Source organism: Salvia hispanica, chromosome 2, assembly GCF_023119035.1.
Source record: "Salvia hispanica cultivar TCC Black 2014 chromosome 2, UniMelb_Shisp_WGS_1.0, whole genome shotgun sequence".
In the NCBI taxonomy this organism is placed as follows: domain Eukaryota; kingdom Viridiplantae; phylum Streptophyta; class Magnoliopsida; order Lamiales; family Lamiaceae; genus Salvia; species Salvia hispanica.
Window position 1 is genome coordinate 20,109,814 of NC_062966.1, and position 22,045 is coordinate 20,131,858.

The 22,045-nt window shown below is 43.3% G+C and overlaps 1 protein-coding gene across 1 annotated transcript; it reads right to left on the minus strand.

Moving 5' to 3' along the window:
* Nucleotides 1-20,715: 20,715 nt before the first annotated feature.
* On the minus strand, nt 20,716-21,896 carry LOC125206429. Its single transcript, XM_048105683.1, has 2 exons — nt 21,479-21,896; nt 20,716-21,209 (listed from the first exon to the last, which is right to left on the minus strand). The coding sequence occupies exons 1-2, from the start codon at nt 21,894-21,896 to the stop codon at nt 20,716-20,718; spliced, it is 912 nt and encodes a 303-aa protein (XP_047961640.1).
* Between the last annotated feature and the right edge of the window lie 149 nt (nt 21,897-22,045).

Genomic DNA, 22,045 nt, shown 5'->3' on the forward strand with positions numbered 1-22,045 from the left:
ATGTAGATACGCGCTAGTCTGTCCGATCCATGAGTTATCGGAATCGGTAGGAAATGCGCACATTTGGTGAGTCGGTCTACAATCACCCAAATGGCGGTGTTTCCTTTGAGAGTCTTTGGCAAGGCCGTCACGAAATCCATGGTGATGTGATCCCACTTCCACTCTGGTACTTCCAACGGTTGTAATTTTCTGTACGGTCGTTGATGTAAGGCCTTCACCTGTTGGCAGGCTAAGCAATGCTCCACAAATGCCACGATATCCCTCTTCATGCCATTCCACCAAAATGACTTCTTCAAGTCTTGGTACATCTTCGTGCTTCCAGGGTGAGCAGTGTATGGAGTCTCATGAGCTTCACTCATGATCTCGTTCTTGAGTTCCTCGTTGTCAGGCACGCATAGTCTTCCTTCAAACATGAGGGCATTATCGGACTCCTCACTAAAATTTCCCGATTTGCCCGTTCTCACTTCCACTCGAATCTCTTCGAGTTTCGCATCCATTCGTTGCGCTGCAACGATTCTTGTTTTCAAATCTGGTTCCACCACTAAGGTGGCGATTCGTCCTTCCACCGTTTCAGGTGCCCTTATCACTTCTAATCGCAATTTACTAAACTCTCGTATCAAACTTTCTTCTTCCGTCAGGGAAGCTAGTTGCGAATGGTCTTTTCGGCTCAAAGCATCTGCCACCACATTTGCTTTGCCGGGGTGGTAACTGATACCACAATCGTAGTCCTTCACTAGTTCGAGTCATCTTCGTTGTCTCATCTTTAAGTCCTTCTGCTCGAAAAAGTATTTCAAGCTCTTGTGGTCCCGAAATTTGGTACCTTCATGGAAAGAGTTCCGGGTACAGTTCCATCATCTTATCCTCGAGCTCCCACGTGGTTTCCTCGTATTCGTGGTTTCTCCAAAGTACTTTCACGCTAGCAATAGATTTGTTCCTCGAGATTTGAACTTTACGGTCCAAGATCATCTGAGGTCGCTCCTCGTAACTCAAATCTGGATTCAAAGCAACTTCCTCATAGTGAATCACGTGTTTCGGGTCGAACACGTACTTCCGCAACTGCGACACATGAAAGACGTTGTGTTCGTTCCCAAGGTTTGGCGGTAGCGCTAATCGATAGGCTACGGGTCCAACTTCTTCAAGAATTTCATAAGGACCGATAAAACGTGGTTTCAACTTTCCTTTAACACCAAAACGCGTTATCCCTTTCGACGGGGATACCTTGAGAAAAACCTTGTCGCCGGTTTGAAATTGCAAGTCGGTCCGTCGGACATCAGCGTAAGACTTTTGTCTGTCTTGGGCTTCTTTCATTCTCACACGGATTTGTCGAACAATTTCAATCATCTACTCGACTGCGTCGGGTCCAAGTACCCTTCGTTCGCCAACTTCATCCCAGTAGAGCGGTGATCTACACCTTCTTCCATATAAGGCTTCATACGGCGCCATGTTAATCGTTGCTTGGAAACTGTTGTTGTAAGCAAATTCAATTAGCGGTAGTGCGGTCTCCCAACTTCCGCCTCGGTCGAGCACTACGGCTCTTAGCATATCCTCGAGAGTTTGTATCGTCCTCTCGGATTGCCCATCGGACTGCGGGTGAAACGCCGTGCTAAAGTTCAATCGTGTTCCAAGCTCGCGCTGTAGACTAATCCAAAATTTTGAAGTGAACTTCGGGTCACGATCAGACGTAATCGTCACTGGGACTCCATGCAATCGCACGATTTCTTTCATGTAGATACGCGCTAGTCTGTCCGATCCATGAGTTATCGGAATCGGTAGGAAATGCGCACATTTGGTGAGTCGGTCTACAATCACCCAAATGGCGGTGTTTCCTTTGAGAGTCTTTGGCAAGGCCGTCACGAAATCCATGGTGATGTGATCCCACTTCCACTCTGGTACTTCCAACGGTTGTAATTTTCTGTACGGTCGTTGATGTAAGGCCTTCACCTGTTGGCAGGCTAAGCAATGCTCCACAAATGCCACGATATCCCTCTTCATGCCATTCCACCAAAATGACTTCTTCAAGTCTTGGTACATCTTCGTGCTTCCAGGGTGAGCAGTGTATGGAGTCTCATGAGCTTCACTCATGATCTCGTTCTTGAGTTCCTCGTTGTCAGGCACGCATAGTCTTCCTTCAAACATGAGGGCATTATCGGACTCCTCACTAAAATTTCCCGATTTGCCCGTTCTCACTTCCACTCGAATCTCTTCGAGTTTCGCATCCATTCGTTGCGCTGCAACGATTCTTGTTTTCAAATCTGGTTCCACCACTAAGGTGGCGATTCGTCCTTCCACCGTTTCAGGTGCCCTTATCACTTCTAATCGCAATTTACTAAACTCTCGTATCAAACTTTCTTCTTCCGTCAGGGAAGCTAGTTGCGAATGGTCTTTTCGGCTCAAAGCATCTGCCACCACATTTGCTTTGCCGGGGTGGTAACTGATACCACAATCGTAGTCCTTCACTAGTTCGAGTCATCTTCGTTGTCTCATCTTTAAGTCCTTCTGCTCGAAAAAGTATTTCAAGCTCTTGTGGTCCCGAAATTTGGTACCTTCATGGAAAGAGTTCCGGGTACAGTTCCATCATCTTATCCTCGAGCTCCCACGTGGTTTCCTCGTATTCGTGGTTTCTCCAAAGTACTTTCACGCTAGCAATAGATTTGTTCCTCAAGATTTGAACTTTACGGTCCAAGATCATCTGAGGTCGCTCCTCGTAACTCAAATCTGGATTCAAAGCAACTTCCTCATAGTGAATCACGTGTTTCGGGTCGAACACGTACTTCCGCAACTGCGACACATGAAAGACGTTGTGTTCGTTCCCAAGGTTTGGCGGTAGCGCTAATCGATAGGCTACGGGTCCAACTTCTTCAAGAATTTCATAAGGACCGATAAAACGTGGTTTCAACTTTCCTTTAACACCAAAACGCGTTATCCCTTTCGACGGGGATACCTTGAGAAAAACCTTGTCGCCGGTTTGAAATTGCAAGTCGGTCCGTCGGACATCAGCGTAAGACTTTTGTCTGTCTTGGGTTCTTTCATTCTCACACGGATTTGTCGAACAATTTCAATCATCTACTCGACTGCGTCGGGTCCAAGTACCCTTCGTTCGCCAACTTCATCCCAGTAGAGCGGTGATCTACACCTTCTTCCATATAAGGCTTCATACGGCGCCATGTTAATCGTTGCTTGGAAACTGTTGTTGTAAGCAAATTCAATTAGCGGTAGTGCGGTCTCCCAACTTCCGCCTCGGTCGAGCACTACGGCTCTTAGCATATCCTCGAGAGTTTGTATCGTCCTCTCGGATTGCCCATCGGACTGCGGGTGAAACGCCGTGCTAAAGTTCAATCGTGTTCCAAGCTCGCGCTGTAGACTAATCCAAAATTTTGAAGTGAACTTCGGGTCACGATCAGACGTAATCGTCACTGGGATTCGACGGGGATACCTTGAGAAAAACCTTGTCGCCGGTTTGAAATTGCAAGTCGGTCCGTCGGACATCAGCGTAAGACTTTTGTCTGTCTTGGGCTTCTTTCATTCTCACACGGATTTGTCGAACAATTTCAATCATCTACTCGACTGCGTCGGGTCCAAGTACCCTTCGTTCGCCAACTTCATCCCAGTAGAGCGGTGATCTACACCTTCTTCCATATAAGGCTTCATACGGCGCCATGTTAATCGTTGCTTGGAAACTGTTGTTGTAAGCAAATTCAATTAGCGGTAGTGCGGTCTCCCAACTTCCGCCTCGGTCGAGCACTACGGCTCTTAGCATATCCTCGAGAGTTTGTATCGTCCTCTCGGATTGCCCATCGGACTGCGGGTGAAACGCCGTGCTAAAGTTCAATCGTGTTCCAAGCTCGCGCTGTAGACTAATCCAAAATTTTGAAGTGAACTTCGGGTCACGATCAGACGTAATCGTCACTGGGACTCCATGCAATCGCACGATTTCTTTCATGTAGATACGCGCTAGTCTGTCCGATCCATGAGTTATCGGAATCGGTAGGAAATGCGCACATTTGGTGAGTCGGTCTACAATCACCCAAATGGCGGTGTTTCCTTTGAGAGTCTTTGGCAAGGCCGTCACGAAATCCATGGTGATGTGATCCCACTTCCACTCTGGTACTTCCAACGGTTGTAATTTTCTGTACGGTCGTTGATGTAAGGCCTTCACCTGTTGGCAGGCTAAGCAATGCTCCACAAATGCCACGATATCCCTCTTCATGCCATTCCACCAAAATGACTTCTTCAAGTCTTGGTACATCTTCGTGCTTCCAGGGTGAGCAGTGTATGGAGTCTCATGAGCTTCACTCATGATCTCGTTCTTGAGTTCCTCGTTGTCAGGCACGCATAGTCTTCCTTCAAACATGAGGGCATTATCGGACTCCTCACTAAAATTTCCCGATTTGCCCGTTCTCACTTCCACTCGAATCTCTTCGAGTTTCGCATCCATTCGTTGCGCTGCAACGATTCTTGTTTTCAAATCTGGTTCCACCACTAAGGTGGCGATTCGTCCTTCCACCGTTTCAGGTGCCCTTATCACTTCTAATCGCAATTTACTAAACTCTCGTATCAAACTTTCTTCTTCCGTCAGGGAAGCTAGTTGCGAATGGTCTTTTCGGCTCAAAGCATCTGCCACCACATTTGCTTTGCCGGGGTGGTAACTGATACCACAATCGTAGTCCTTCACTAGTTCGAGTCATCTTCGTTGTCTCATCTTTAAGTCCTTCTGCTCGAAAAAGTATTTCAAGCTCTTGTGGTCCCGAAATTTGGTACCTTCATGGAAAGAGTTCCGGGTACAGTTCCATCATCTTATCCTCGAGCTCCCACGTGGTTTCCTCGTATTCGTGGTTTCTCCAAAGTACTTTCACGCTAGCAATAGATTTGTTCCTCGAGATTTGAACTTTACGGTCCAAGATCATCTGAGGTCGCTCCTCGTAACTCAAATCTGGATTCAAAGCAACTTCCTCATAGTGAATCACGTGTTTCGGGTCGAACACGTACTTCCGCAACTGCGACACATGAAAGACGTTGTGTTCGTTCCCAAGGTTTGGCGGTAGCGCTAATCGATAGGCTACGGGTCCAACTTCTTCAAGAATTTCATAAGGACCGATAAAACGTGGTTTCAACTTTCCTTTAACACCAAAACGCGTTATCCCTTTCGACGGGGATACCTTGAGAAAAACCTTGTCGCCGGTTTGAAATTGCAAGTCGGTCCGTCGGACATCAGCGTAAGACTTTTGTCTGTCTTGGGCTTCTTTCATTCTCACACGGATTTGTCGAACAATTTCAATCATCTACTCGACTGCGTCGGGTCCAAGTACCCTTCGTTCGCCAACTTCATCCCAGTAGAGCGGTGATCTACACCTTCTTCCATATAAGGCTTCATACGGCGCCATGTTAATCGTTGCTTGGAAACTGTTGTTGTAAGCAAATTCAATTAGCGGTAGTGCGGTCTCCCAACTTCCGCCTCGGTCGAGCACTACGGCTCTTAGCATATCCTCGAGAGTTTGTATCGTCCTCTCGGATTGCCCATCGGACTGCGGGTGAAACGCCGTGCTAAAGTTCAATCGTGTTCCAAGCTCGCGCTGTAGACTAATCCAAAATTTTGAAGTGAACTTCGGGTCACGATCAGACGTAATCGTCACTGGGACTCCATGCAATCGCACGATTTCTTTCATGTAGATACGCGCTAGTCTGTCCGATCCATGAGTTATCGGAATCGGTAGGAAATGCGCACATTTGGTGAGTCGGTCTACAATCACCCAAATGGCGGTGTTTCCTTTGAGAGTCTTTGGCAAGGCCGTCACCACTTCCACTCTGGTACTTCCAACGGTTGTAATTTTCTGTACGGTCGTTGACTGCAGAGGAGGGGTTGCAATACCGTGACTTGTGCTAGCACCATCTTCCGGTGCCCAACGCTCTGCACTAAAGCCTTCGTCTTCTATTATCATATTGTGCAGTATGATACACGCAGTCATGATGTCCGCGACATCATCTTCGTGCCATTGTCGAACCGGACACCGTAAAATGGCCCATCGCGATTGGAGGACTCCGAAAGCCCGCTCAACATCCTTCCTAGCACCCTCTTGTTTTTTTGCAAAATAGGTCTGCTTCGGCCCAACAGGTTGTCGGATCGTCTTGACAAACACGGGCCAGCGTGGGTATATTCCATCGGCCAAATAGTATGCCCTGTTGTACTGCGTGCCATTGGCCACGAAGCTGATCTGCGGACCCTCACCCCGGGACTCGTCATTGAAGAGATGCGATGATTGTAGAACGTTGATGTCGTTGTTCGACCCAGCGACACCAAAATACGCATGCCAGATTCGCAAGCGGTAGTCAGCAACGGCTTCAAGAATCATCGTGGGATGTCGCCCTTTGAAACCAGAAGTGAACTGCCCCTTCCAAGCCACCGGGCAGTTCTTCCACTCCCAGTGCATGCAATCGATGCTGCCCATCATGCCCGGAAAATGATGCACTGTCCCGTGCATATTTATCAGTCTCTGGCATTCCTCGGCCGTCGGTTTCCGTAGGTACTCCCCTTTGAAGAGTTCTTTGATACCCTTGCAAAACTGCCTCAGCGTCTTGAGGGCAGTCGTTTCGCCCATCTGTAGATATTCGTCGAACATGTCAGCAGGCCCGGCATAGGCAAGCTGCCTAATTGCGGCCGTGCACTTCTGATATGTCGACAATCCGGGTCGACCGGTGGCATCACTCCGCAAGGTGAAGCACCTGTATCGCTGAGACAAACAATCCGCAATGTGGATGAAGAGTCGTTGCGACATTCTGAATCGCCGACGAAAAATCTCCGGCGGATAACGGGGGTTGTCGCCGAAGTAGTCTTCCATCAACCGCTGGTCGGCTCCGACATGGTCACGGTTGATAAACCGGCGACGGTATCTCGGCCGAGGGATGGCCGCCGCCGCCGCCAAAGCCGCCTCCTCCTCGTCGGCTTCATCTTGCACCGCTGCAACGAGTTCTTCGAACTCCTCATCGACCAAGCGCTGAAAATTTTCATCGTCGGAATCCATGTTTTGAATCTTAAATTGAAATCAAGTGGAAAGAGTAGAGTTTGGTTTGGGGTAAAAAAATTGGGGGAGAAGGGATGAATATATTAAAAATTTTGGAAAAAAAAAAAAAAAAATTTTCGGTGGGCAGGGCCGCGGCTCTCGGCCCTTGCAGTGGCGGGCCGAGCCGCCTGCCCAAGAGCCTCGGCCTGGCCGAGCGCTCGGCTCTCTCTCGTCCACCCCCCCGAGCCGCGGGCATGGCTCGCCTCAGTAGTGGGGGGCCGCGGGCTGCCCAAGCCCGGGCCGAGAGCCGCGGCTCCCCCACTGTGGATGCTCTAAACTCATATTATATTTTGTCTGTTGTGATGACCCCCTTGTTAAGATTTACTTGTCCGCGAATAGGAATTTCGTTTTTTCATTTTAGTCCGTCCACGAATAAGAGTCCCGGTTCACTTTTTCCATAAATGGTAATAGAGTTTCACCTTCCACTAACTCATTTCACTCACATTTCATTTAAAACTAATATATACAAGTGGGACCCCTATTCCACTAACTTTTTTTCACCCATTTTTCTTAACATTTCTTAAAACTCGTGCCGCCCATGAATGAGACTCCTAATGACGGACGGAGGGAGTAATATCCTACTGTTGGATATTTGTGGACTTCTATTTGGGCTGCTAATTAAATTGGCCCATGTGGAATTAATTGGGCTGAGTCCAATTACTTACCTCTACCACCGGATGCTGCCATGTGTCCTCTTCACTTGGCTCTTGATTCTGCACTGTTGGATGTAGGGCTGTGCTAGATACGTGAGAGAGTGTTGGTTTGGTTTGCTCACGGTTCATTCTCTTTCTCACTCTCTCTCAAGTGCTAGATTTGCTCTCTCTCTCTCTCTCTCTCTCTCTATTCCCTTCTTCTCCGATGGTTTCTCCAGCTGTTTCTCTGTGATCTTCCACGGTTTCCTGAGTGATAGATCTCTTGTGAGAACTGGGGAAGGCAATCTCTTTGATTGCTTGTGTGTTGGAGAGAACTAGGGTTTGTGGTGTGTGAGTGTTCTGCTCTGAGATTGTGTTCGGTGGAACTCGATCTGGTGTGAGGGGATTCTGTGGTGGAGGTATTGGTGGTGTGAGGGTGATCTCTAGTTGATTCATATGTGCTCCCTTGGATCTAGTTCTGGTTGAATAGATCTGTGTTGTTTGGCGGGTTCTGAGCCAATTTCTTTGATCTACTCGATTTTCTTGTTTCTCTTGTTGTTTACATTTTAGATCCGAAAAGATCGGTGATTGTTTTACTAACAAGGTTCCTTAGTGTGCAGGACCTTGTGAGGCTTGACAATGGATAGTCAAGGAAGTAGTTAGGGTTCCGGTGAAGTCTTGTAATAGCTAGGTTGTTTCATTGTAATCTAGTTTGAATCTTTATAAAATCAGCTGCGTGGATGAGAATTTGGTTGAGTTCTCTTGTACAAGAACAAAGAGGTCTCGGTTATTAGTTAATCGGGACTGGTCTGATCCCTACCCCTACAATCTAATCTTCATTCATAAATCTATGATAGCATATAGTACTACCAAACAACAATTATACAACAATAGAAGGTGCAATAATATTGTATTTCCAAGAAAAATGATCCAACGGAAGGTTATTAAGTTTGAATATTGCCATATTTCCACTCAATTTGGTGGAGTAATATAAAACATCTATCCTTACGTACATTTTTGTGTTCATACCGTTTGAAATAATAATCTCACTAAAATTAAAACATATCTACATAACGTAGTTCTGTAGTATTGGATTATTTGATTTCAACTTTCTACTAGTAGAGTATTTATGTACTACATGCCTTTGTCTAATTCTTTTTGCTGCAAAAATATGGCAAAACGCCTCAAATTTGAAGCCAATTTCTGAATTGTTTGATAAAGATTGATAACATGACAACAAGATCAAAACCAATGTTATATGGTAGTACTATTGTATAAATCTCTATTTGAAGAAAGCCAAGTAATGTTATATATCGGAGCGGATCAGCTAATGCATATTATACAACATTTGCTAAGACACCAATTAAAACATGACACGTGTATGCTATTTAAGAAGAAAAAATAACAGTTACTAGTATTTTATTTGATCGTAATCCTTCATTCTCCGGCGCATCTCTCATCTGGTTGAATTCTTTTTCTGCTTTAGCCTTTACTTTGGGTTGCCATTTTATTTCTTTCAAATTTTCATTTCTTCACCCAATCTTTATTTCTCTTCTTTGCGTTTTATCACCCTCTCTCTCTTCTTCTGTATTGTGGAATATATTTTGTATAACGTGGTTCAAAGATTTGTCTTCCGGCTTTTTGATTATCAATAAATTAACTTATTTTAAGGATCAAAAGAAATGAACTCTTGATAGATTTCCCAGATCTGCAGTCACCTTACAAAACTCAACGTTTTCAAATAACTGATTTCATTCTATTCAACTTCTATTTATAATCTTCTCCCTCAGAAAGAGAAGGTTGTGTGTGTGAGAGAGAGAAAATAAATGAGTATTTTTAACCAGATGGCGTGAAGAAGAACTTGGTTTCCTCGGCATCCTTCAAGTAAAAAAAGCACAGGGAGATAATCTCAAGATATTGGTTGAAGATAGAAAAGATTTGAGTTGAATTTTAATATTTTTTCTTCTTAAATAGCATACACGTGTCATGTTTTAATTGGTGTCTTAGCAAATGTTGTATAATATGCATTAGCTGATCCGCTCCGGTTATTATACAGTACTGTATTAATCATTAATGGTTTCTTTAGCCTAGACAAAAAGCCAAGAATCTACAAAAGCAATTAGCAATACAAAAAACATACTACCTTTTTTCTATTAGGAAGGATTAAGATCAAGTTAATAAAGAATTAAACTCCTGAAACCACGAGAGGCTGAATCACAAATGCAAAATAATACAAACAACGCTTAGAGAAATGATCAATTAATAAGTTGTAACATACCGTGGAGCAACATAGAGACGCTTCCCTGATTATAGAGATCAGAAACTTCCAAAGTCATGTACCACCCTGTTGGAGACGTTCTCCCCAACTAATCGGTTATCTCTCTTCTCGTGGGTAGACGCTAATCAAACCCTCGACAATCTCGAGAATTCAATCACGAATCTGCTGTTTGGCGGACGTATTCCGTTTCACAGCGAGAATTTGAAGAAGTTCTTTTAACACACGTTAGGTTATAGGTAAAATATTTCATTCATGGAGAAAAAGTTATTGAACGAAATACCCTATTTATAGACTAAGGACCCTAGGACGGTTCGACCTAACTTAGGCATTCGGGAAAGAACCGTAAAGAAAACCCGAATGGGGCTTATAGTTTCGGCCCGACTCAACAATAATTTAAATAAGAGTTCAAAATAAAATCAAAGCAAAAATAATAAAAAAAACAGAGCAAATTCTAACAGCAGCGTCTGACTCTCTTCAGCTCTTGAATTTGCTCGGCTGCTTCAGCTTTTCTCGCGGCCTCAACACCCTTGTGTTCGTAGCGTCTCCAGTTCCTCTACCGTGCTCCGTTACTCTTGCCTCCGGCACCACGTCAGCCTCTGTCTCGTCCTGCTCGCTCATACTCTCCTTCTCCATAGCCGATGTTACGGGGCTGCTCGTATCAACCCCCCCTCCGTTAAGGCTCGCCTTGACCTCAAGGTGAATATCTGGAAATTTCTGGCCCATTGCCTCCAACGGCTCCCAAGTCGGCAAGGTTTCGTCATCTTCCCACCGCACGAGGACCTGCTTCTCCGGCTTGCCCTCGCGCCAACTAACTCTCTCATCCACAAAAGCCACCGGACGTGCCACCGGTCTGCCATTCACAAATTCTGGTGGCAGCTTAACTCCATCCACATCCCCTGTTCCTGCAATAAACTCCCGCAAGAGACTCACATGAAAAACATTGTGAATTCTGCTACCATCCGGCAGACGCAATTTGTATGCTACCGGCCCTATTCTTTCCAGAATCTCAAAGGGCCCATAAAATCGGCGTGCCAGCTTGGCGGACAACGGTTTTGCTACTGAATGTTGGCGGTATGGCTGCAGCTTCAACCACACTAAATCATGAACTTCGAATTCGACGTGCCGGCGATGGCGGTTAGCTACATCTGTCATCTTCTGTTGCGCCCGCTGGAGGTTGCGACGTAAGGTAACAAGCAACTCCCCTCGCTGTTTGATCATCTCGACTACATTAGGGGGGGTCTTGGCTGACGGCGGGGCTGCCACAAGTAAAGGCGGATCCCTGCCATATAGAGCTCTGTAGGGCGACGTCCCTAACCCAGAGTGATGAAAGCAGTTTAAAGCTAATTCAGCCCACGGCAGAAAATTTGCCCATTTGGAAGGCTTGTCCGCAGTGAATGCTCGCAAATATTGTTCCAAACCCCTGTTGCGAACCTCAGTTTGACCATCTGACTGAGGATGGTAAGCTGTAGAGAAGTTGAGTTTAGTACCGCTCAGACGCATCATTTCCTCCCAAGTTGCATTAAGGAATACCGAGTCTCTATCCGACACTAAAGTCTTCGGGAACCCATGGTGACGGACAACCGTGTTCACAAATAACTGAGCTACCCGGAGAGCGTCAAATCTAGTGGGTAGAGGCGCAAAATGGGCATACTTAGAAAGCCTATCCACCACCACCATTATCGATGTATAGCCCCGGGATTGAGGCAATCCTGTGATGAAGTCCATAGAAACATCTTCCCAAACCTGCGACGGAACTGGAAGAGGTTGCAGTAACCCGGCCGGTTTCCGAGTTGAGTATTTCGTGGACTGACACACCACACATTCCTCCACAAAACTTTTCACATCTTTACGCATCTTTGGCCAAAAGAAACCAGCCGCTAACAGACGAAACGTCCTCTCATGGCCAGGGTGGCCCGCAAGCGGCGAACTATGATGTTCCTCCAATAAGGGTCGCTTTGCGCTGGAATTCGTGCTTACCAACACTCTGCGATTAAAATAAATCAACCCGTCTGCCCACGCCAAATGAGAAGGGGCCTTACCCTCTCTGATTTTAGTCGCCAATTCCACCAGATCGGGCAGCGTCGCCGTCTCGTCCCGCAGCAGCCGCATCACGTCCGGAATTGGTTTTGCCGCAATAACGAAAAACTGCTCTCCATCTTGGGCCTGTGCTGCGGGCGGCTGCTCATCGCACGAAACATCCAGCACCACCCCCTCGGGCTGGGTCCCCTCAGATTCATGTTGACGGGACAACGCATCAGCAGCTGTATTTGTAATTCCCCGCTTATATTCGATCACAAACCTGTATCCCATAAGCTTCCGGACGTATAGTTGTTGATCTGGTGTTTGAATCACTTGTTGTAATAACTCCTTGAGACTTTTCTGATCTGTTCTAATAACGAATTCTCTGCCCAAAAGATATTGGCGCCACTTTTGCACGGCTTCCACAATTGCATAGAGCTCCTTATGATATGTCGAGGCGACCCTGCGACGGGGGCCCAACTTCTTGCTAAAGAATGCAATAGGGTGATTTTTTTGCATCAATACAGCGCCGATGCCCGCATCCGACGCGTCAGTTTCCACGCAAAACTGCAATTCAAAATCTGGAAGACGTAATACCGGGGCAGAAGTCATAGCTTTCTTCAACGTCACAAAAGCGGTCTCTGCCCCATCGGACCACACGAAAGCCTCTTTTTTCAGGAGATCAGTGAGAGGCGCGGCTACCATGGCATAACGTTCGACGAATCTGCGGTAATATCCTGTCAGTCCCAAGAAACCCCTTAACTGTTTAACCGTTTTTGGCGTAGGCCAAGCCGTCATCGCATCTAACTTTGCGGGGTCCGCCTTGAGCTGCCCATCTGAAATTAAGTGTCCCAAATACTCCACCGTCAGACTGCAAAAAGAGCATTTAGAAAGCTTCACAAAAAAATTATTCGAACGGAGCAACTCCAAAACCGCCGCCAAATGCTCCCCGTGTAACTCAAGAGTTGGGCTGTAGACTAGAATATCGTCAAAGAAAACAATGACACATTGACGGAGTAATGGCCGGAAAATAGCATTCATGGCTGCTTGGAATGTGGAGGGCGCATTCGTGAGACCGAACGGCATTACTAGAAATTCAAAATGGCCTTCGTGAGTTCTGAAAGCCGTTTTAAAAATATCCGCCTCATGCATTCGGAGTTGATGGTATCCTGAGCGAAGATCGAGCTTGGTAAAATACTTTGCTTTACCCAGTTCGTCAAATAATTCATCGGCAGTAGGGATAGGAAAGTGATCTGGGACAGTCGCCTTGTTTAGGGCGCGATAGTCGATGCAAAATCGGAATGTGCCGTCTTTCTTACGAATCAACAAGACAGGAGAGGAGAAAGGGCTCTGACTGTGCCTAATAATCCCCTGTTCCAACATATCGCGCACTTGTTTCTCAATTTCCGCCTTTTGAAAGTATGGGTATCTATATGGGCGTACATTAACTGGTCTTGTGGTAGGCAAAAGATGAATCCGATGATCAAAATTACGCGAGGGGGGCAAGCCAGGCGGCTGGTCAAACACTGAACGGTAGCCCTGCAAAACAGTCAAAATCTCCGATGGCAAATCAGCCGGGAAATCATCCGGCGTGCTGCTGTCCGTGAGCCCCATATTGCTGTCGAAAGGCACAATCTCGTAAAATTCATGTTCTGCCGCATTCGCTGTCAACACAGATAAAGAGTGCAGAGAAATTTGCTTGGGCCCCGGCATCATGCCTCGCAACGAAACTGCCTGTCCGTCCATATTAAATTCCAACGTCTTCGCAACAAAATCCGCTGAAATTTTCCCCAATGATTCTAGCCATTTCATCCCCAATATAACGTCCGGCCCATGGTGTGCAAGTATATGAAGATCCACCAAGAATAAAGTACCCTGCATAGTTAATTTTGTCCCACGAGAAATATGATTACAAAGCAACGAAGCGCCGTTACCTACAAGCACACGAAACGGTCGAATAGGCGTGAGCTCCAGCTGTAACTTCTCCGCAATCCTTGGGTGGAGGAAGTCTAGTGTCGCGCCCGTGTCGATTAACACCTGCACGGCAGTTTGCCCCACGCTGCCCTGCACCATAAAAGGTTTCGAGCTGCCCTTGCCATCCAACGCGTGCAGATGTGACAAATCTGCTGTGATTACTTCGTCGGTGGGAAAACCTTCCCCCGAGTCATCCTTGTGTGTCTCGTCAAGGTCATCATCAATATAACAGAGAAGTTTCACCTTGCAGACATGTCCCGGTACCCACTTCTCAGGGCAATGCCAACAAAGGTTACGGCGAGACCTTTCCGATTTTTCCGCATTAGAGACCAGGATCGGCTGTACCCGCGGTCTGTCTACTCCACGACCCTGTCCTTCCGGTTGCTGAGCCTGGTTATGCGGACCACTAGGAACGGCAGGTGTTCCCTGCAGTGTGGCTGAACTCGTCCGATATTCCCTCCCTGAAGATGACGTCTGGAGAAAGAAGATGGCTGTTGTTGGCGCTCCTCCTGAGTCGCCGCCAGACGTAGTGCCAACGCCATCGCCTCTGCCAAGGATGTGGGATGCTGCAACTCTACCTTCTCTTGTAAAGGTTGTTTGAGCCCTTGGACAAAGATTGGGATCAAAGCAGACTCAGTTAAGTCCTCTACTCGGTTCAGATAGCGTTCGAACGTTGCATGGTAGTCTGCCACTGTAGTCGTTTGTACCAATTTAGCGATCAACCCTGTGTAATTCCTAAAGCTTTGTGGGTCAAAGCGATAACGGACATCCTCCAAAAAATTATGCCAAGTAACAAACCCATTGTTGGCTCTATAGTTGAAAATCCACTCTGAAGCTGGTGGGTCAAACAACATGACAACATAATGTAGACGCTCCGCCTCAGGTATACGCTTATGATCAAAATAATATTGTACTCGGGAAATCCAATTGGGTGCATCTGAGCCATCAAAATGTGGTGCATCCATTTTCACGCCCTTCGAATGATCATCGGATGGGCGATCGTAACGGTTGCGCCGAAGTGGTGGATCCCAACAAGTGAGGGCACGCTCATCATACCCATCATCGTCACCCCAATCGTCTTGCCTATAGGGAGGGGGGTCCCAGTTATCCCGACGACGACCCTGCCTGAACTCCGCATCACCACGCCGCTGACGGTTCCGTCCCCCACGGTTCGGATAAAAAACTTCACCAAAACGGTCTCCACGACCACCCCTGTTTGTCCTGCCACGCCCTCGGCCTCTGTGGTGGTAGGGTCGGTCATGGGCCTCTCGTACCCGACGATCGTGTCGGCGGTAATCCTCCCACTCATGATCGTCCTCGTCAAGTTCAGAATCATGGCCATCCAAATGGTGTTCCGGCGGTCGTTCTAAATTCTCCACCCTACGGTCCAAACTATCAAAACGGGAATTCAATTTCTCAAACCCTAGCGTGATTGGGTCTGCCGCTGCGGATGTACTCCCAATCGCACCATTGTGCTGCTGGCGTGTCGGCCCAAAGTTCAGCGCCGGCGTTGCCTCACGTCCAGGTATTTCTGACGCCATCGGATGGCGGTTTGCTGATGGTACTGAGTACGGGATGAAAGCACCAGTTGTTGGAGACGTTCTCCCCAACTAATCGGTTATCTCTCTTCTCGTGGGTAGACGCTAATCAAACCCTCGACAATCTCGAGAATTCAATCACGAATCTGCTGTTCAGTTTTTCACTATAAATGGTAGTAAGGTCTATATTCCACTATCTTAGAGCATCCCCATCCGTGCTCTTATTTAAGAGCACGGAAGTGGGTCCGATCCCACTTTTACTCCATGTTCTTAACCAAGAGCACAACACCCACATCCATGCTCTTCCGCAAGGACAAGCTCAAGGGTCCCACCATTCTATTATTCAATTTAAATAAAAACATTTCCACAATATTAAAATGCATTAAAAATACCCAGAATACTATTACAAATTATAAAAAATAAAAAATTACATAATTCAAATCCCAAAATTAAAAATTACATTAATTAAAATCCTAAAAAATAAAAATTATAATTAAATTCATAAAATTAAAAATACCCACTACTCGTTGCCGAATTTCTCCCAAATTTGTTTGATAAGGTCTTCTTATAGCTCAATGTGAATGAGAGATAATATTATGTGACAAGTGGATGATGAATGTTTGTATTTATAGATGATTTTGGGATTAAAAAAAATCAAACAAATATAAAAAAAATCAAAAAAACGGTAATCAACGGCTCTATTTTTTGGGAATCCAAAAATATTTTTTTTATTTTTGGTATTATTTTTAATTAAAAAAGAAAAAGAAATTGCCAACGGCTATGCCGTTGGCCAATCGCGTGCCGCCACGTCAGCCTGCTCAGCGGCACGGACGGACAACGCTCACCGCACCGCTGGCACGGACGACATCCATCGGCAGGGACGACCGCTGCGGATGCTCTTAAATGAGATGTGTATTTCACAAACTTTTTTTTCATTCATCTTTTTAACATTTACGACAAAAAATTGAATTTTTTAATAGTGGATGGAGGAAATAATACTTAGTAGTATATTTTTTATTACTATATGGTATAAAATAATTAAAATTATATTTCGCATAGGATGTCAAATTTATATGTAGGCTAAGCATAAAACTAATTAAAAAAAACTTATAGTCATTACAAAAACTAATTATTCTTTATTTTGTAGGCTAAACATAAAATGAAAATAAGAAAGAAAAGAAAAGAAGTTAGGACTTATGAGGGAGCATTTTCCCGTCGCGCCAAGCTCTGGTGCTTTAATCTGTTTCTATATATATAAGAACGTAAATCTTCAAATTGGATATATACTTCATTAATCAGCAACAGATTGATTGATTACACACAAAATTAATCTCCGATCGTAGCTAGAGCATTGTTTATTGAAGAAAGGATTTGAAGATGAGCAAGAGAAGGATGAGCTTCGATAAAGAGGAGGCTTCAAATTCAAGAGAGAGAAAGAACCGGTCTGATGGTTCCGACGAGAGTTGCAGATGTTAGATATGAATTGAAATTAAAGAGAAATTCGACGACATATTTCAACGGATGGGCGCGGGTGGCGAGTGCAAACAAAGTCAAGGCCAGGAATTCAGTTCAGGGTTTCGGGTACCGCGAGGCCGGTGAGTTCCGATTGAACCTCAATATTATCAGAAACCCCAATCAACAACAAGAAGAAGCCCCAATTCCAGCGCCAGATTTGTTATTCGAAAAGAAGCTTACAGCTACAGAGACAACGAAAGGGAGGTTGTTGATCACCGGAGCGCACAGAGCAACGGTGTTGGGGTTTCTAACGGATGAAGAGAGAAAAGAGGCAGAATTAAAGGATGGTGTTGGTGTGAAGGTTCCGGCGAGAGATGGAAATGGAAATGGAGCGAGATATGAATTGGAATTAAAGAGAAACAAGAAACTCAACAACGTATATTTGATGGGATGGCAGGAGGTGGCGCGTACAAACCATGTCAACCGTGGGGATTTAGTTCAAGGCTTTGGGTATCGCGCCGCCGGTGAGTTCCAATTGAACCTCAATATTATCAAGAACTAATCTGTTTCTCAAATTAGAATCCCTTATCAATTTCATTTCTTTCGTACTCCTTAAATTGTAGCACCAATGTCATGTTACTATATCCATTAATAAATGATGATCTGATTTGGGCTTAATTTGTTGATGCTTTACTATAAATTCCAAGATCAAGAATAGTAAATAAACTCAAACCGCACGCAACTCGGTTAATTAATTAGGAACTTGCTATTTTGCTGTGTTCTCGATATGATTACAAATAAAATCGTTCAATTTTAGTTAGGGGCATGCATGGATATTTTACTTTTTTTTTTAGGTTTATATCAACATTTCTATTTCATCAAAATTGTCATTTTGAAGAGTTTTCGAGATGTTTTCCCTTTTTTTTTTCTTGAATATTAAATTTTGCTCCCCCGTCCCATAAAAATATGGGAAATGGGTATGGTACAAGAATTAAGATAATCTTGGTAAAGTAAGAAAGAATGGAAGAATTGTATGGCAAAAATGTGGATAATGAGACCTACATTATTAAATTGATATAACTTTCCAAAAATGAAATGCATATATATTTGTGGGATGGACAAAAATGGAAAAAATTTTATGGAACGGATGAAGTATTAATTTTAGTAAGAGCGAAATATTTACTCAGCACTACCAAGAATTTTTAAAATACTACTCCCTCCGTTTTATAGTAGTGGAGACATTTTTTTCGGCACAGAGATTAAGAAAAATGTGTATAATGTATTACTCCTACATAAAAAGATAATAAAGTAGGAGAGAAGAAAAGGTAGAGATGATAAAATAAAAGAAAGAGAAAAGTAATTGAGAAGAAATGTGTTGATTTTTACCGAAAAGGTAAATGATTTCACTATTACGGAACGTACCAAAGTAGCAAAATGATCCCACTACTATAAAATAAAGGAAGTAAGTACTATTTATTAATCCAATTTGTTTGGTATTTCCCAAACTCACTCAAATAAGATGTTTTCATCAAAATCTTATTTAACGTAGGCAACCGTGATATGTTTTATAATATTTTGAACCACTTTTTAAGTTCATAACATGTAGGATAAAAAGTTACGTTGAAAATCACGTTGATTTAATTGTGTGAATTATGATGAAAAAGTCTCGTAAGTTAGTCAAATATAGTAATAGATATCCGTGGGAAATACCAAACAAAATGCAAAGTTCGTGATATTATATACCAATTTCAAAGTTCATGGGAAATACCAAATTTTAGACAAAGTTCATGATTTTAGAGATCAATTTCCCTTATTTTTTATCATAAAAGTAAATGTATCACTTATAGTGGGACGATCTATGATGGACTGACGGTATAAAATTTAATGTATAATTCCAAATAATAATAATAAAAACTAAAAAAGATCGCATTATTTGTATATATACATTAGTGACAATAATAATAATAATAATAATAATAATAATAATAATAATAATAATAATAATAATAAATTAATAATAATAATAATAATAATTCAATATTAATAGTATGAGTAGTAAATTTGTTGTGTATACGTGTATATATTTATAGTACTAAATACTAATCATTTCTAAAAATGTAATGTGTACTTTTTTAATTATCTATATGTTTATAGGGGAGCACTAGGGTGCCCCCTTATTTAGAGTCACAACGTACATTCAATTTGGTGCTGCCATGTGGCACAAAATATGCAATATTTTAAACATAAAAATGCAATCTAGTTGTATATGCATTTCTGCAGATTGCATTTTAGTTGTAGGTAAATTGCATTTTATAGTGTTGAGTTTTGCATTTTCACATAAATTGCATTTTATATTGTTAAGTTTTGCATTTTCACGTATATAAATGCAATCCGTCTATATATAAAATGCAAATTAAACAGTCAATATCTAAAATGCAAAACTTAACAATAAAAAATGCAATCTGCATATAACAAAAATGCAATCGGCCGAAATTCATTTATAACTTCTAGAAATATATATTGCATTTTAGTGTTTACAATATTGCATTTTTTGTGCCACATGACCGCACCAGATTGGATGCACGTTGTAACTTTAAAATTAGTTGTTATACTAGTACATCCCTATGTTTATATAAATTAAAACTTTAAAAATATATATACCGTGACATTTGAATTCTTAAAATATCTACGAATTTAGATTAAATAAGCTCTGAAGGACTTGGGGATAAAATGAAAAAAAATAAGTTGAGAAAAATCTAAAATGTGATTAATGATTTTCCAAAGAATTGTGGTGATATTTATTAAAGTTTAGGGACCTAAAACGTACGAACTTCATTTTCCAGAAACCGATTTTGAAGTTCACTCAATTATTTAGTTTGAGCTATTTTTTTTATCACGGACTTTTATGTGAAATTGTTTTACTATAAAAATTGATTGAGATTAAAATGTATACACATGTCTAATGTCATACTCCCTTCGTCCCTCTGTAGTAGAGACGTTTCACTTTGAACACTTATTATATGATACTTTCTCCGTCTCACAAAAATATGCACTCTTTCCTTTTTAGTTTGTCCCACAGAAACACACTTTCTAATTTTGAAACTCTTTTATCTCTAATGAGATGAGACTCATTCTCCATTAACATTACTTTATTTACTTTTTCTCTCTACCTCTCTCTTACTTTACCAATTTTGTATTAAAACTCGTGTCGAACCCAAAGTGCATATTCTTTGGGGACGAAGGGAGTAATAAATAGTTAAAGTGGAGAGAGTTAAGTAAAAGAGAGAATAATATAAAGAATAGTCTTCTCTATATTATTCTCTCTTATTTTACTTTTTTTCTTAATTTAATTACTTATTATTATTATTATCATTTTTCAAAAATAAGTGCTAAAAATAAAACGCCTCAATTGCACATGGAGTACTATTTAGAGCATCCCCATCCGTACTCTTATTTAAGAGCACGGAGGTGGGCCCCGACTCACTTTTACTCTTTGTCCTTAGCTAAGAGCACAACACTCACATCCGTGCTCTTCCGCAAGAACAAGCTCAAGAGTCCCACCATTCTATTATTCAATTTAAATACTTCAATTACTAAAAACATTTCTACAATATAAAAATACATTAAAAAATAAAAATTACAGAATTTAAATCCAAAAAAATAGAAATTGCGTAATTAAAATCCTAAAAAATAAAAATTACATAATTAAAATCCTAGAAAACAAAAAAAATACACAATTAAATTCATAAAATTAAAAAGACCCACTACTCGTTGCCGAATTTCATCCAAATGTGTTTGATTAGGTCTTTTTGTAGCTCAATGTGTGTTCTTGTATCGCGCATTGTGTGTCTTGTGTCGATCCTCTCGTTCACCGTCGTATGCACGCCTTGGCGTGGGGGAGACCTAGCAGTTGAGCTTCCGGCTTCATCCTCATCGTTTAAGTTAGCCGCCCTCGGACCTTCGTCGGCTATAATCATGTTGTGTAAGATAATACCCGTGTACATGATGTCGGCGATATTCTTAACGTACCACAGCCGAGACGGGGCCTTCACAACGTTGAATCGGCCTTGAAGGACCCCAAAAGCTCTTTCGACATCTTTCCGAGCAGACTCTTGACGCTCCCTAAAAAGAATTTGTCTCGTGTCTTGCAGATTGCTGAAAGTCTTCACGAAAGTCGACCACCTTGGGTAGATACCATCGGCGAGATAGTAACTCATGTGGCATGCATTTCCGTTGACGGTGAAGTCGATCATCGGAGCTACACCATTCAAAACATCATCGAAGAGTGGTGTAGAATAGAGTACGTTCAAGTCGTTGTTGGATCCGGCAACACCGAAATATGCATGCCAAATTCATAGGCGGTAGTCGGCGACCGCTTCAAGGATAAGCGTTGGGTCGCCGCCTTTGTGGCCGCTTAAGTATTGTCCCCTCCAAGCAGTCGGGCAATTCTTCCACTTCCAATGCATGCAGTCAATGCTGCCTAGCATACCGGGAAAACCGTGGACTGTTTCGTGAAGATGAAGCAACCGTTGACAATCTTCGGTGGTGGGTGCCCGAAGGAATTCCTCGCTGAAAGCAGAACGAACGCCGTCGCAAAAATTATGAGGCACAGGATTCCAGTTGACTCACCCACATGCAAATACTCGTCGAAGAGTAGCAAGTTGTCGGATGGCACAAGACACTTTTGCAAAGCCGAGAGACTTTGCCGACCGGTTGCGTCTACACCTGATTGAAAGTATTCAACACGGGCGGACAATGTGTTGGACAATACGCATAAACAACCGTTTTGACATGCGAAAACAACGCCGAAAGTAATCTTCTGGAAATCGCGGCTGGTCGGAAAAATAGTCGGCAACGAGCCTTTCGTGGGCTCCCTCCCGATCACGATGGATGTAGCGGCCTCGAGTTGGTCGAGGAGGAGGGGCGGGGGTATTGGTGGCGACATAGACTTCATAGGCGGCACGATATTGTTCCTGGTATTCTTGTTCTTCGCGCTCCGCTTCTGCAATGAGATCGGTGAAATCCATTTTTGAATTTTTTAGAGGTTTGAGTGAGATAGGAAGATGTAGATGATTAGTATTAAAATATATGAAT